We start from the raw sequence: 16,851 nt of genomic DNA on the forward strand, positions 1-16,851 counted from the left end.
ATTTGGTAGCAAAACCATCAAATCAGATTTGATACTTTTGGCACTAGAAGGCATAGATGTCATTTTGGGTATGGATTGGATGACTAGGCATGAAGTGATCCAAGACCTTTGAGCCCGAGCTTTTGAAATAAATTCTCCAATCCAAGGAACCTCCACTCTTATTCGTGACACTGCGAGACGTCAACAATTTGACAAGGGAGGGTAAATGTTAAATTCTGGAACGTATCGGCCAGGGGCCAAATTGTTGCACCAAGGTACCAGCAATGCAGCCGATACGCGTAAAGAAAGAAATCGGCTAGGACAGCCGATTTGGTACAGAACATGCAGCCAATCGCTCAGGTATAAGTAGACAACACTTAGATCCAAACTCGTTCATCTCTAGTGATTAGATCACATCGAGGAGCCGATGATCGTAATAGATCTAAGATGGATAAATTGCGATAAAAGTTAAAAACAAGCTAGATTAAATGGATTATAACCTAACAAGAAGATAACTATTATTGATAACTTGCGAATAAATTAGATCTAGATAAAAAGGGATGCGTTGTTCACACACATAGACATACACGAACATTTTCCACACCAAAGACTTGTGACCTCAGCTTCCTCTCTCACTTGCTTGTAACTCACTACTACAAACCAGTGCAGGATACATGAGCAGCCACAAACTGGACATAGGACATTCCACTCAAACCAGTATAATCCTTCTGTCTTCTCTGCATACCATCCGGGCCAAATGAGCAAAGCACGAGAATTACTAGCCGGTGGTTCAAAACACGACACATAGACATTGTATCTTGGAAGTGGAATGTCGGAGTCACCACAGTAACTACAAAGGTTTTGAATTCAAAAGAAACAAACATCCAAATTAGTTTCGACAAGGACATGAACATGCATAGTTTATGCGTACATCTACCCACAACCAAGTGACCTGGGCTGAGTTAGTGGGTCCTACAAGATATCTTTTATACCGGGCCTTACTCATGAGCTCATTTTACCTGACGGCATAATAGATAACAATGCGACGATATCTCTCTTGAGCCCCAAAATATATGGCTCATGTTACCTGTCGGCATGAGCTCCAGGATCTCAACATGTTGATGCACAATCTCAGAATGTACTGAGTCTTCATGGATCCTCTTCTACAGGTTATCCTAGCATGCAACCCATCTTAGAGAGATCGACATGGTGCCCAACTCCGCACTTGTCAAAGGGAATTGGTGCATTTGGGAGAGCAGGCTGTATGATCGTCGTGAAGTGTCGCCCCCTGAAGAAAATGTTCCATACTATCTTCAACGCCTATAGCAGGAGAAGCCACATCAGATGCTAATGAACTCAAAGTCATGCTTCCAGGTAGTTCAGATGTGCTGGATAAGAGGAATGTTGTTCCTGATAGTCTCCTAACAGCTTCCTCTGCTATGTTCACCTGAAAACAGTAAATTCCTTAATACTGTAAATTAAGGAAGACATTACGATAAAAAAATTAAGGAAGACATCATGTAATTTTTTGCAGTGTTATACCTACGTTTCGCTAAGTCATGGTGTTTGTACTTGTTAAAGAATTATGTTTTTAGTTTATTTTAAAGCATCATTGAAACAACTTTGTCACATATAAGCCAAATCTGCAGAGTAAATATTTTACATAAATATTATTTAGAAACATCATAAACATGAATATGCAAATTTTTTATGACATCTCTACCAGTAGTACAAAAAATACAGAATTAATAAAGTTTCTATCGTAGTAACTCACTACTACAATAAACTTAATATAGGCGGTTATAAAAGATTTTTCGAGAAGAGTAACCACAACCGCCTTGGAGCTATCGTCATAGTAAATGACATATTTTCTGAGGAGGTTTGATGACCGCCTTGGTAAATCAAAACAAGAAAACAAAAAAAAAGAAAAAAAAATCCATGGACAAGCCCCGCGAGCCCGTCAATGGGCCTGCCAAGCCCATCGACAGTGGAGCTGCTCCGCCAGCCGCCCGCCGCCGCCAAGCGCGTCCCACCACGCCGGCGGGCCTCCAGCCGCCACGCGCGGCCGTCCACCTTGCCTCCGCACAGCTGCCCAGCCTGGCGGCCGCCACCTCTACCTCGGGGCGACGTTGGGGAGAGCAGCAGGAGGAGGAGGATAGCTTGCCCACCGTCAGCGTCGCCCCGCCGCCGGTGTCAATGTGGAGGCACTTGCTCGTTGCCGCGCTCGGCCTCAGCGGCCCCTGCCGCCGCCTCCAACTTCGCCCTTACTGAATTCGGGGTGGCCGCCGTCGCATTCGCCCCGTCGATTCCTGCCGCTACCTCCGATCTCGTCCCCGCCGGATCCAGGGAGGCCTCCTCCACCGGGCGTGACTGGGCTGGGCGAGGATGGCGGGGTCACCTCTTCAGTGGGCCGCGGGCCCGCCGTAGCCCCGAGCTCTGGCCAGCACGGCGCTCTGGTCCCCGTGTTGTGGCCGTGAGAGGCGTTGGAGATGGGAGATATGGGAGAGGAAAGGGGGAAGAAGGAGACGGGAGTGAGGGAGGTGAGTGGATAAGGGGCGGAAAGAAGGAGAGATGAGTGCAAACCCTAACCCATTTGGGCCTCAGCCTTTTCAAAGGTGGGCTTTTAAGGCGATCGCCTCCGTAAATCGGATAACCGAGGTGTTTGCTTTAGAACAATCGCCTCAGTTAATCGATATTAACCGAGGCAGGCATTTTTGAAAATGACCACCTTGGTTAATCGATCGGTTAATAAAAAATGACCTTCTTCGTTAATGCTAGGCATTAACCAAGGTGGTTGAAAATTCTGCCCGCCTCGGAGTGGTTTTCAAAAGGTCGCGGTTAATACGTTTTTGTAGTAGTGACTAGTTCTGACTTATCATGTGCACTATGTCAATTCTCAAAAGGCAGAATAGCCCTTTCACATGGGCCAACGGATCGGATGCCACAGGCTCTAGCAATGGTCAGCAAGAGGGGCGAAAATGGTCAGAAACGATGAAAAAACGGTATGACAATATAGAAAACGAAAGCATAATGGTCAGAATTTTTCTTCACTTCATCAAATGAATTGATATAAATTTGGTAAAATACGACTATAAAATTAGTTCAAAATGACAACGAGTCGGGTGGTACGGGATTTATCCCGACCATTTTCAACCCCTGCAAGACCACGTGGGAGATGGAGAAACTGGAGGCCGACAAACTGCATTACTGCAGCAATGCTGTCAAGGTGAGAGGAGGCTTGAATGGATGAAGCAGTGCTGTGATAATGCTTCTATAATACAATGTCTGACGAAGCATGATCATAATGGCAGTTTGGTCTGGTCATAGATTCTAATGCATAGATGTATGATGTGTGTGTACATGTTCACCAGGATGAGTATGCGTGTGTTTATAAAAATATGCATAAGTTCTGTAAATAACATACTAAAGTTTACAACATCAAAGAACGAACCTCTGTCCTCATAGTCTCAGCGGCAATTATGAGATTTCTGTTATCAACGGTAGCATTCTTGTACTTCTCAGTCATATCAGCCATGCACTTTAGCAAAGATGCATTTTCAGATGTTAACCTGGAAACCTAGAGAATCATATAGTAACATGATTACTTCAATTTCAGTATGACATTAACTTTAGCATTCATGTATTATGATATAGAACCTGAGATTCGAGATTGCGTAGATGTGTTTCTCTCCTCTTTCTTGATCGCCTAGCTGATTCTCGATTCAACAGCATTCTGATCGCAACATGGAAATTTAACAAAGCAAGTTCATCATTAAAATGGTGTTTTATGCTCTCAACATTACATGTAATGTTTCATGTAGAATCAATTAAGGTAAAAGGTTACCAATGTATAGATAAAAAGAGGAAACTATTGGGAGAAAAAAGTATGGGATTCCCAGAACCTGTTAGTTCGAACAGAGTAACTAACCCCTAGGAATCTATGAACAAGAGCATCTAAAATCGGATGGAGCTTGATGTGATTGGATCATTTCTGCCTTTAAATGCAGAGGAAGGTAGTGGTATATTACAGAAGTTCATTGTCTTTTTACAACATAATTAAATCAATATTTTAATGACAACAAAATCAAGTATGGTTTCTATTAGAGGGGCCACACTGTTAAAACTGATGAAAACTTTCATTAATATATTCAAGAAACTCTTGCAATGCAATAATATATGTTACCTCCTCATCTTTTTCGCATTAGCAGGCTCACTTTTCTCCTCAAGATTGACACCACCTTCTGACAGTTCCTTTGATGTACCACTGTTACTTGGCTTTCTTTGATAATCATCATGCCCTATGACATTTGAGTTTGTAACTAAGGTTGCCCCACCTCCATCCCTTGTGTGTCCAACTGAAGAAACCAAAATAATACATAAAAATATGTAAAATAAAGCAACAGTGATAGTTCAAATGTAAAAAAGGGCTATTATCCGCTTTCCACAAACCACACATGCAGCATAATGAACTCTGCCAATATGCAAATTGGTGCAATAGAATTGCATGCCCAATAATGCAACTCACCAACAGAGTGGATGTCAGTGTCCAGCATATAACTGAAGCAGCATCGAACTATGCATTTGTCACCATTATAACTAACCTCACCAACATTATTAGTCATATCTCTGCCTATGTGGCATATCGACGTCACAATAGAATTGCATGCCCAATGCAACTCACCAACAGAGTGGATGTCAGTGTGCAGCATAACTGAAGCAGCATCGAATTATTTATTTATCACCATTATATCTAACCTCACCAACATTATTTATCATAGTTTTTGAAAATTCTGAAATGGGTGCCATATCGACGTCAGGATACCACAAAGATAATCCAGAATTTGTTTCTACTGAACTCCTGGATTCCATGAGCATCAATTAATCTATTTCACATACACTGCTGTTGAGATCAGATTTTGTATAGATTTAAGTATTGCAGGTGGAGTTGGGTTATAGCTTCTATTGGATAGCTCATAAGTACCAGTGTGGCAGGACCAAGGACACAAGACCACTAGCATAACTGAAATTTGGTATCCAATGTTTTAATGGATGTTCAGCTGAGTGATTATTATTTAATTATTGCAGTGGACTTGACATCTAACATTTTTTTCAATATAAGGCACTGCTGCCCTGAAATTTTTCTAGCCAGACCATTAGCAATAATCCTGTGTGTGCTTGAATCTATTCAGTTTCAAAGTATTTAGGTGCAGAGTCTTTAGTTGCAGATTTCCAGCTGCTAGTAAGTGGGACTAATATAGCGAAATCAAAGTAGTTATGGCTGTAGTTATTAGCTGATTGACCCGGGCTATTTTGAATTGCAAGGCTGTGTACAAATAGGAAAGAAATGAGAAAATGCAGAAAAGAATTGCAACACCAAAACTACTGTGTACGTTTTTTTTTAGATAGAAAACTACTGTGTACGTGTGTGTCTGTGATTGTGGGAGCTCCTGGCTACCTGTGTTGGCCCAATAGATCTCAATTCCATTATTCAACTCAGGCCCAAAGGGTAGTCTTGATATATATATAGACTCCAAGACCCTTAAGACACCTTAATAGACTCTTAACACCTAACCAGCCACATGAGGCAAGAAAAACCTCCGTGTGATTCCATCGATGGTCGAGATCACCCCAGGGGGCTGTACCTAGCCCTATCTAGTATATAGATAGATACATGGACGCTCACATATGAGACTTTTCTAACATTCTCCCCCTAATTCTCACACAGTGGTCCCAATCCAAATCATCCGAATCCTAGACCGCAGCTCCTGAAACTTGACTCTCCAAAGGGATTCGGTGAGGAAGTCAGCGAGCTAGTCCTTGGTGCTGATGTAGTTCGCCTTGACGCTCCCACCCTCCAAGCAGCCCCTTATGAAGTCACCCCTGATGTGCTTGCTGTGCTCATGGAAGACGGGGTTCTTCCTCAGGGCCAGAGCGGACTTGCTGTCCACCCGGAGCTCCATTGCTTCAGCATCTCTACCAAGGAGATCACCAAGCAGTCGAGCCAGCCAGATCACCTATGTCGAAGCGGAAGTAGCGGCGATGTACTATGCCTCACAACTGGACAGAGCCACCACCTGTTGCTTGACTGACTTCTAGCTGACAAGACACTTGCTGAGGAAGAAGAGCATCCCGCTCATATTCTTGCTCGTGTCGATGTCGCCGGCATGGTCACTGTTGTAGCTGATGTATAGCACCGCGCCTAGGCACCTCGGGTAGTGCAGGTTGTAGTCGAGGGTGCCCGCGACATAGCAGATGATCCTCTTAACAGCTTGTAGATGCTCCGACGTCAGTCGCTGCATGAACCGATAGACGTAGCCAACGGCAAACGCCAAGTCCGGCCGTGTGTGGGTGAGGTAGCGAAGGCTCCACACAAGGTGCCGGTACTTTGTGGCATCGACCTCATCTGTGGTGCTGTCGCGGCTCAGCTTCAGCCTCTCCTCTACCGGAGTGAGAGAGGGGTTGCATTCGGTGAGCCCACATAGCTCAACAATACGCTTGGTGTAGGTAGTTTGACGAAGACTGATGCCGGAGTCGTCCTGGTGCATCTCGATCCCCAGGTAAAAGTGAGGGGTCCCAGGTCAGTCTTCTGGAAGGCGGCCTTCATCTCCTCTGTGAATGCGTCCACCTCATCATCCTTGGCGCCGGTGATCACCAAGTCGTCGACATAGACGCCCACCAGCAAGGCATAGTCGTCCTTGCCCCGCTGATAGACGGCCGCTTCATGCGGGCTTTGCACAAACCCCATGGTCTTCCGGGTGGCATCCAACTTGGCATTCCAAGCTCGAGGTGCCTGCCGCAGGCCATAGAGGGCCTTGCACAAGTGAAGGACCTTGCCCTCCTTGCCGGGGATGAGGAATCTTGGCGGCTGGTGGATGTAGACCTCCTCCTTTAAGTCACCGTTGAGGAAGATAGACTTGACATCCATGTAGTGGACACGTCAGCCTTCCTGGGCTGCCAGCGCGAGGAGGAGATGCACGGACTCCATCCGTGTGACAGGTGCAAAGGCATCGTCAAAGTCGACCCCCTCCTGCTGTACGAACCCGCATGCAACCAGTCAGGCCTTGTGCTTGACGACCGCACCGGCTTCATCTTTCTTCAGCTTGAACGCCCACTTGAGGGTGATCGCACGATGACCAGCTGGGAGATCGGCCAGCTCCCAAGTCTGGTTCCTCTCGACGGCGTCCAGCTCCTGCAGCATCGTGGCACGCCAGGCCGCATGTTCCTCCACCTCAGTGAAGGAGCGTGGCTTGCTGTCGTCATGCGTCAGGTGCAGCTCCACCTCCAAGTCGTGCGGCACAAGTCCAGGCACCGGCTGCTCGCTGAGGATGTCCTCCATGGTGCGATACCATAGAGGCTCGCCGTCATGGTACGCGTCGATGTGGTCCTCATCCTTGGGAAGCGCTAGGACGAACTCCACCAGGAGGTGCTCGTTGCAGATCATGGCTGGCAGTGTTGAGCTTGGAGGCATGGCCGTTGGAGTTGGTGTATGAGGCAACAACGTAGACGTACGGGTCGCCGGCGTAGGTTAATGGGGTGTGGCCGGCGTAGACGAACAGGGCGTGGCCGGCAGTGTCGACGGAGAACTTGCCGGAGCTGGTGGTTATCACGGAGCTAGGGTAGACACGCTCGGTGAAGGAGAGCTGCCTACACCCCCAACCTCCTCGAAGTGAGTGTACTCGATGAAGAAGTTGCTGATCATCGAAGTTGAGCCATCGTCGACTGCCTTGTGCCGCACCCAACCTCGACCCTCATCGAACACAACATCACGTGCGATGTGCACACAATATGTCATAGGGTTGAGGATGCGGTAGGCCTTCACGCCGTCTGCGTAGCCGATGAAGACCCCTGGTGTGCTCCTGTTGTCGAGCTTGCCGACGTGGCCAAGCTCCTTGACAAACGCGATGCAGCCAAAGACACGGAGGTGGCTGACCACCGGCTTGCTGTCGTGCCACACCTCATATAGCGTCTTGCCATCGGTTGCCTTGGTAGGCAAGCAGTTGAGTAGCTGAATGGCGGTCATCACCGCCTCAACCCACTAGATGGTCAGCATTGCCCTCTGCATGAGGAGGGCACGAGCAGTGGCCACCACCGTTAGGTTGCAGCGCTTGACGATGCCGTTATGCTGCGGAGTGTACGGTGTGGAGTAGTGGTGCTGGATGCCCTCGCCGGCGTGGTACACCGTGAACGCACCGCCGTTGTCCTGCGCAACACACAAAGCTTGTGGCCACACTCCTCCACAGCGGCTTGGTGGCGCTTGATGTCGTCTAAGGCAGCTGCCTTGGTGTCGAGCAGGATCGCCCACATGTAGCGGGAGACATCATCGACAAGGAGCAGGAAGTCGCGCCAGCCTCTAGGAGTAGCCGGTGTGACTGGACCGAAGAGGTCACCGTGCACGAGCTCCAACTTCTCCTTGGCGCAGTAGCTCGCCTGGTGTGGGAAGGGAAGCCGCCGCTACTTCGTCGGCACGCAGGTGTCGCAGAACTGCTCGACATGGTCAATGGGCGGCATCCCCTGCACCATCTCCTTAGCACCAAGCTACCTCAGGGCCTCAAAGTTGAGGTACCCAAAGCCCTCGTGCCAACGCCACACGTCATCATCGCGGTGAGCTGCAAGGCAAAGGGGCTACACCACCTTGGCATTGAGGATGTAAATGCGGCCGCTCCCTTTGCTCACCTTGATGAGAAGTCGACAAATAGTGTCCCAGATGCGAAGCAGTTCATGCTCGATCTCCATGCGCAATCCATTCTCATCAAGCTATCCCAATCTAATGATCGAGTTTCGCAGCGCTGGGATGTAGTAGACACTAGTGAGCATTCGATGCTCCCCGGTCTTCGTGACGAAGATGACAGAGCCGGCACCTTCAATCTCCATGGCGGAGGCATCCTCGAACTTGACAAAGCCTTGACAAAGCCTCTCATGGTGAAGTCCAAGTCGGAGAAGTACTCACATCGCACGGTCATGTGGTGGGTAGCACTAGTGTCGAGGTACCATCCGTCGATCCACTCATCGCTCCCACCCTCCCCGAGGAAGGCGTGAGCTTGCAGCTCATCGAAGTGGAGGAACGTGGTGCCAATCGACACAAGAGGGCAGCATAGCTCGACACTCCTGTCCATCAGGAACAAGGCCAGCTAGTCGTCAGCTCGAGCCTCGGTGACGTGGACCTGACTACCACGCCTCAGCCACGTGCAGTCCTTATCCCAATGGCTAGCCCTGCCACAGTTGCAGCAGGTGTCGTTCGTGTTCACCTTGCGCTCGCTGTCGTTGCCACCGCCGTCACCCCCACGCGGACGTGGAGCTTTGCCTTTGTCCTTCTTGCATGGTCGATGTGTGTGGCCACTCAACGAGCTCGAAGCCTCCCCCTTTTTCCGTTCACCCTGATGAGCACGCCATTGCTTCTCGGTGAGAACAAGCTTGCCACCCGCGGTGGTCGGCTCGAAGGGAGATAGCTAGTAGTCATTGACGGCCTTGAGACGGCCCATCACCTCCTCGATCGTGAGCACGAAGAGGTCCAGCATCGTCTCCACCGCCAGAGCAACTTGAGTGTACCTGTCGGGGATGATGCGGAGAAGCTTCTCGACTACATGCTCATCATTGATGTCATCATTGCTGAACATCTCCAGCTTCTGCATCAAGCTGGCGAGGCGGAGGGAGAAGTCGTGCACCTGAAGGCCAAGCGATCCCACTCCTGCCGAAGCTTTTGGAAAGTTGACCGCCGTGCACGGTTGCTGCCGATGTGCATCTGGGTGATGGCCTCCCAAGCCAGCTTGGCGATGGGCTTCTTGGCGAGGACAGACGCCATCTCCGGCAGGACAGCCGCAAGAAGTGCCTCGAGGGCACACCGATCCTCATGGTCGTCGACGGTGCTATACTCGACTGCATCCCACATTTGCCTTGCTAGAAGCTTGACCTTCATGATCGAGTTCTAGTCGGCATAGTTCGTCTTCAACAGCACCGGCCATGGTGTGCCGCTGCCGGAGTCCTTCAAGACCGTTTGGATGACGGGGGATCGACCCCGCCGCCTGAGGTGACGTCGAGTCCCCTTCGGGGAGGGTGAGGCTTTATGACGCTACTCCGGAGGTGGACGGACCAGCCGACACGTCTCTAGGGAGGGAGAAGCTCGATGACACTGCTCTGGAGGTGGAGAGCGATGGTGATGCTGCTCCATCTCCCGACCATTGTCGACATCATCGCTGTCGGCAGCCTATGCTGCGCGCAGCACGGTCATGTCCTCATCCACGACATGCTGGGCTTCCGCGACATGGGCCGCGTGCGCTAGTCGTCATGCCGCCGGGCTACTGCAGCCTCCGCAGCTGCTCGCTTGGCCTGCTCCTCAGCCTCAAGAGCCTCACGCTCTGCCAGCGCCACATGCTGCAGCCGCTCCGCCAGTGCGCACGCTGCTTCCGCAGCGACATCCGCGGCCTGAAGCACAGCTGCGTCGTCCTCACGCTGGCACCTCATGCTGGACGAGATGGACCTGTGGTGGGAACCACGGCTCGGTGCAGCAGAGGCCATCGCCGAAGAGGAAGAAGAAGCCACTCTGCTGTAGAGAGAAAGGAAGGCCGCCGGGGATGAGCTGCTGCCTAAGGATGCGAGCGCCCTGCTCCTCCTCTGCTCCTGCACCACCGCCTTGGCCCGCATGCGCTAATCCTGCTCCCGCGTACTCATCTGCCCCCCCTCACGCCGGCTCCGCCTGCGCCTGTGTAGCCCGCGTCGTGACGTTGCTGGACCCGCGATGGCCGGCCTGACTCGTGCCGAGCCGCCCACGCAAGCTCCGAGCCCGCGCCTGCTCCGTGCCCGCCCACACGAGCCGCGCCGCGAGTCGTATGGAGGAGAGGGAGGGGAGGGTGAGTGCCGGGGTAGAGGGCCTACGCGCTAGTGGGGAGGGGACGGCGCCGAGGTGGAGGCAGGGGTGGTGGCGGGGAAAGGAGCACGGGAGAGCGAGGGAGGAGAGAGATGAAACCCTAGCTCTTGATATCAATTGTTGGCCCAATAGATCTCAATTCCATTCAACTCATGCCCAAATGGTAGTCTTGATACATATAGAGACTCCCAGACCCTTAAGACACCTTAATAGACTCTTAACACCTAATAGCCACAGGAGGCCAGAAAAACCTCCGTGCGATCCCATTGATGATCAAGATCACCCCGGGGGCTATACCTAGCCCTATCTAGTATATAGATAGATACATGGACGCACACGTATGAGACTTATCTAACAACCTGTGACTCTGTGAGTCTTCTAGGCTTTCACAGACACACTAGTGGCATGAACAATTATGCCTAAATTCTTGATAAACTGACATGTATGCCATTATGAAAGCAATAGTTAGAAATACCATCTGAAGAAGCTTGAGAAGTCAATTTTGAAGTGCATGAAGACTTTGAGTCGGAATAGCCCAACGAGGATTCTTGTGATTTGGCCTCCTGAAATGGACTTACATTAGCATTAAAGAAACTAAAGTTCAAGTGGCTGGGTGCAGGCACTACGCTAGGTTTGTCATGGCTCTGGAGTCTGGAAAGCCACTAGTATTGCGCTTTCCTTAACCATACAGTTACAGTAAGGGGAAAAAATATAGATAGCGCACAGTTATGCCGAACCAATGGTTGCAACGATCAATATAATGATTGTGCCGAAATCTCAACCTTCAAATAATGCATATTTGTACTCACAGATTTTGGACAATGTAACACCCTAAATTCGTTTCCATAATAATATAAAATTTATTAAATTGGTGGCTTCTGTTTTTTAGTTTAGGCCTAGTAATTAATTTAATTAATGAACTATAGGTTCTACACTAGTTTGTTGCATCTCATGCTGATGCATATTATTTGTCTGTGCAATTGTGCATCTTCGGAGTTCTCAAATTGAGGTAAATTATAATTTCTAGAGATTTATAAGAATTTATAGAGCATGGAAATATTTTATTTGCTTTTATCCCACCTTTTGTTTTTCCTTTTTCTCTTTTCTTCTTTCCTAGTCCCTGTTTCTCTCCCGCCAGCCCGCTCGCCTTCTTCCTCTTCCAGGCCACTCCCGCGCTAGACCGTTCCCTGTCCTCCCTCTTCTCCCTCTCTAGCTCGGCTATAGGCCGCCGCCCAGCTGGCCATGCGTGGCCCTCCCTCATTCCTCCTTTTCCAAGCCACGAACTTTCGGCCTAGGAGTCACATGCCCCCCGTTGCCACCGGAGGACAGGACTGGTTGAAAAATGGCCATAATGGCCCATGGACCGCAGAGAACCGGAAGAGATCAGGTTGGAGAGGTACAGTGCAGAGAGATTACTGTCGAGGGAAGACGATGGTGAATCAGTAATGCAATACAGTGGCGGTGGCCGGGGTATCAAATTTCTATACAAGCACTGCCATACTATATGGCAACAATAACCACATGGCCAAAGTCTATACAAGCTCAAAAAACTATTGCCATGTAGTGTCGGCTTTTAGGAGTTCCTGACATGAAGCAGACATTTTTTTTTTCCTGTTTGTGATTCTTCAGAAATTGCTGCAATGAAGTTCCTCTCTCTTGAAGTGTTGATAAACTGCAATGCTAGAACTTTGTACCGTAATGAATTGAAAGCAAACAAGAGCTGAAATAGAACTACCAAACACGCAAGCAAAGGACAAAAAGAAAAGAGTAAAAGCAAAAGATCATAGCGGAGTAACGACCGTACCATGGATTTGGCGACAGCGGCGCAGTACAAGTCCAGCCTCCTCTTCAGCCCAATCACGAAGGCGCCACCTCTACCGCAGGGCAGCTCCACCACCTCGTCATCGATGCCGTCCACCATTCTTCGATGTGGATGGCGTGGCTCTCTCTTTTTCTCCCACCTGAACAATTGTGGAGAGTGAAGAAAGGGAGGGAGCATATTTATAGCAGTAGCGTTGATGGTGCAAGTTGGCAACGAGTGAAAACTATCCCGGCATCGGCTGTGCCAGGTAAAACGTGTGGAAATTACATTTCATAAACATCAAAATTCAGAACAGTTGTGGGTTTTGATAATATGGGCTCCAGCTTTTATAAACCAAAGTGGAACCAAACTTGCAGCTTTTGGTCTCAGATTTATAATCCAGATTTCTTACATTGCAAGTTTGTAACAATCTAACAATCCACAAAGCTAGAAAAACTTCCATTAGTATTGGGCGGGAACCCCCGGTTATTACCAGTTTCCCGTCCGGTACCGCTCCTCTGATACTAAGTGTGTTTGCACTCAGTACCGGTCACCATGCCCGATACTAAATGGCTAGTTTAGTGCCGGTTGGTAACACCAACTGGTACTAAACTGCCGGTACTAAATGGTCGCTACCCGTTGCGCCGCTCGTGTTGGTGGCGCTTTTTAGTCCCGGCTCGGGGTTCTAGCCGGGTACTAACTGGCTCCCAGGGGCATGCGTCCTGCCCGATACTAAATTGAGCCATTAGCTGGTTAGTCCCGGACCAAAGTGCGGCCGGTACTAACGTGTAGAGATGAATGTGCCATTTTCTGGTAGTACCACTGAAACTTAGTTTGCTGCCATTGAGTGGTAGAATATCCGGATTGTGGTCACATTTCCAAACTACGAATAGGACATAATTGGAAATTACACACACTTCCAAATCCATGGAATCTATTTTGCCTTCACGACGGTTGAGGGCATTATTGTAGACTTTTGACATCCAAACCTAATAGCCCAATCCATACAAAATCCAGTTTACCAAACATGCATGTACCTTTTTTTTAATCTTCAATTATTCACTACCCATCTTTCTGCAATCCCAAAACACTACTAGATAAAGAGCTATCGATCCACCCAAAAATACCAGGTCTAATACCAGGATGACCTAGTATTAATGCTAGTATTAGTACCGGGTCTAGTTCATACTAGTATTTTTGAGATGAATGGAAATATATATATGAAGACCTTTACTACCAATCCATAACACCAACCACTACATTAGTACCGGTTGGTGTTACCACGCCGGTACTAATACCTCCAGCCACATTAGTACAAGTTAGTAACACCACCCAATTCTAATGTATATCTTTCAGATTCTAATGTATATCTTTCAGTACTGGTTGGTGTTAGCAACACCATTACTAAAAGTTACTTCACATGTTACTTGAAAAGGAAATTATTCTTTTGCAATCACAGTTGCTGTTTAGGTGAGACTGTAAGGAAATACCGCGCGACACAAGAGGTTCACTTATGACTAATGGCTTTCGGGACCATTCATCCACACTAAATATAGCGGTGGATAGATATTGGTTTCGATACAGCAAGAGCAGTGATTGCGCTATGGAAACTGCCCTAACATAGCAAGAACAATGTAGAATGTTACATCTAAAGAAGCAAGATGACAAAATCATTAATGTTGCTTCATCATTAAAGTACTTGCCAAAATAACCGTATTGCTTTGGTTGGTAGACGCAGCAATTGAGTTATGCAATCAATCTCCTGTCCATAATTGTGGTATACGATTAATAAATTCGTATAACTTATGGATTTAAATTTTTGTACCTAGTATGGTTTCTATGTGGGTTCATTGGGAGCTTAATGACTCATATGTTAGTGAAGCGATTATATCCTTGGCCACCAAGGAAGAGGAGTTCAGAACTTCAAACTGGTGACGGTGGTTTGCACCCCAGGTTGGTCCCATCCCTTTCACTCCCTTCTTAAAACTGCAGTTTCTTTTTTATCATTTTGCAGTTTGTCCAAGCTCAAGACCTAGCGCTAGCGACAGTACACAGGCCTAAACAAAGAGGAGGTTATTCGCACATCCAGAGGAAATCATAGCCACAATAAAAAAAACAACATATATGTTAATATGGTGTAGCTTCAGTCTTCACCAATATAGTAATTGTTTTCTGTTGTATTCTTGGAGTATAAACGTTTTGAGGCTTGCTTGAACATTTTTCACCATCTAAAATTGAACCAGAGGTCGAGGACATGCACCATAGAAAGAAGATACCTATAGTTGAATCGTGGGCCTGCCTCAGAGATACCTGCACTGACAACCCAACAACATAGTACTCGGTTCATCCCCCCCAACAACAACTTGCGGTCCAAGTGGCCATCTGGATAAGATCCAATGGGAAGAAAGGTTTGGGATTCAATTTGGCAACGAGAGAAAACTATCCCGGCATCTGTTGTGCCAGGTAATACGTGTAGAAGTTGCATTTTATAAACATCAGAATTCAGAACAGTTGTGGGTTTTGATGATATGGGCTCCAGCTTTTATAAACCAAAGTGGAACCAAACTTGCAGCATTTGGTCTCAGATTTATAATCCAGATTTCTTACATTGTAAGTTTGTAACAATCTAACAATCCACTAAAACATAGCTTGCTGCCATTGGGTGGTAGAATATCCGGATTGTGGTCACATTTCCAAACTACGAATAGGACATGATTGGAAATTACACACACTTTCCAGAATCCATGGAATCTATTTTGCCTTCACGACGGTTGAGGGCATTATTGTAGACTTTTGACATCCAAACCTAATTACCCAATCCATACAACCTCCAGTTTGCCAAACGTGCATGTACCTTTTTTTTAATCTTCAATTATTCACAACCCATCTTTCTGCAATCCCAAAACACTACTAGATAAAGAGCTATCGATCCACCCAAAAATACCAGGATTATCTGGTATTAATGCTAGTATCAATACCGGGCCTAGTTCATACTAGTATTTTTGAGATGAATGGAAATATATATATGAAGACCTTTACTACCAATCGATAACACCAACCGGTACTAAAAAATCCACATTAGTACCGGTTAGTGTTACCACCCGGTACTAATACCTCCAGCCACATTAGTACAGGGTGGTAACACCACCCAATTCTAATGTGTATCTTTCAGTACTGGTTGGTGTTAGCAACACCGTTACGAAAAGTTACTCCACGGATTACTTGAAAATGAAATTATTATTCTGCAATCACAATTGTTATTTATGTGAGATGATAAGAAAATACCGCGCGACGTAAGAGGTTCACTTTTGACTAATGGCCTTCGGGACCATTCATCCACACTAAATATAGTGATGGATACATATTGGATTCGATACAACAAGAAGAGTGATTGCGCTATGAAAACTGCACTAACATAGCAAGAACAGTGTAGTATATTACATCTAAAGAAGCAAGATGACAAAATCATTAATGTTGCTTCGTCATTAAAGTACTTGGCAAAATAACCGTATTGCTTTGGTTGGTAGATGCAGCAACTGAGCTATGCAATCAATCTCATGTCCATAATTGTGGTATACGATTAAGAAATTCGTATAACTTATGGATTTAAATTTTTGTACCTAGTATGGTTTCCATGTGGGTTCATTGGGAGCTTAATGACTCATATGTTAGTGAAGCGATTATATCCATGGCCACCAAGGAAGAGGAGTTCAGAACTTCAAACTGGTGACGGTGGTTTGCACCCCAGGTTGGTCCCATCCCTTTCACTCCCTTCTTAAAACTGCAGTTTCTTTTTTATCATTTTGCAGTTTGTCCAAGCTCAAGACCTAGCGCTAGCGACAGTACACAGGCCTAAACAAAGAGGAGGTTATTCGCACATCCGGAGGAGATCATAGCCACAATAAAAAAACAACTTATATGTTAATATGGTGTAGCTTCAGTCTTCACCAATAGTAATTGTTTTCTGTTGTATTTTCGGAGTATAAACGTTTTGAGGCTTGCTTGAACATTTTTCACCATCTAAAATTGAACCAGAGGTCGAGGACATGCTCCATAGAAAGAAGATACCTATAGTTGAATCGTGGCCCTCCCTCAGAGGTAACTGCACTGACAACCCATCAACAAAGTACTTGGTTCATCCCCCCCAACAACAACTTGCGGTCCAAGTGGCCATCTGGATAAGAACCAATGGGAAGAAAGGTTTTGGGAT

At 47.3% G+C, this 16,851-nt stretch overlaps 1 protein-coding gene across 1 annotated transcript; it reads right to left on the bottom strand.

Annotated features, from left to right (window-relative positions):
• Positions 1–691: 691 nt before the first annotated feature.
• LOC120644137 (light-inducible protein CPRF2-like) lies at positions 692–12,820 on the bottom strand. The gene is made up of 6 exons (XM_039920702.1): positions 12,645–12,820; positions 11,316–11,403; positions 4,163–4,334; positions 3,637–3,712; positions 3,431–3,556; positions 692–1,426 (listed from the first exon to the last, which is right to left on the bottom strand). Exons 1-6 carry the CDS (start codon positions 12,759–12,761, stop codon positions 1,208–1,210), a joined length of 798 nt encoding a protein of 265 aa, XP_039776636.1. The 5' UTR covers positions 12,762–12,820; the 3' UTR covers positions 692–1,207.
• Between the last annotated feature and the right edge of the window lie 4,031 nt (positions 12,821–16,851).

This window comes from Panicum virgatum, chromosome 8K (assembly GCF_016808335.1).
Source record: "Panicum virgatum strain AP13 chromosome 8K, P.virgatum_v5, whole genome shotgun sequence".
Lineage (NCBI taxonomy): Eukaryota > Viridiplantae > Streptophyta > Magnoliopsida > Poales > Poaceae > Panicum > Panicum virgatum.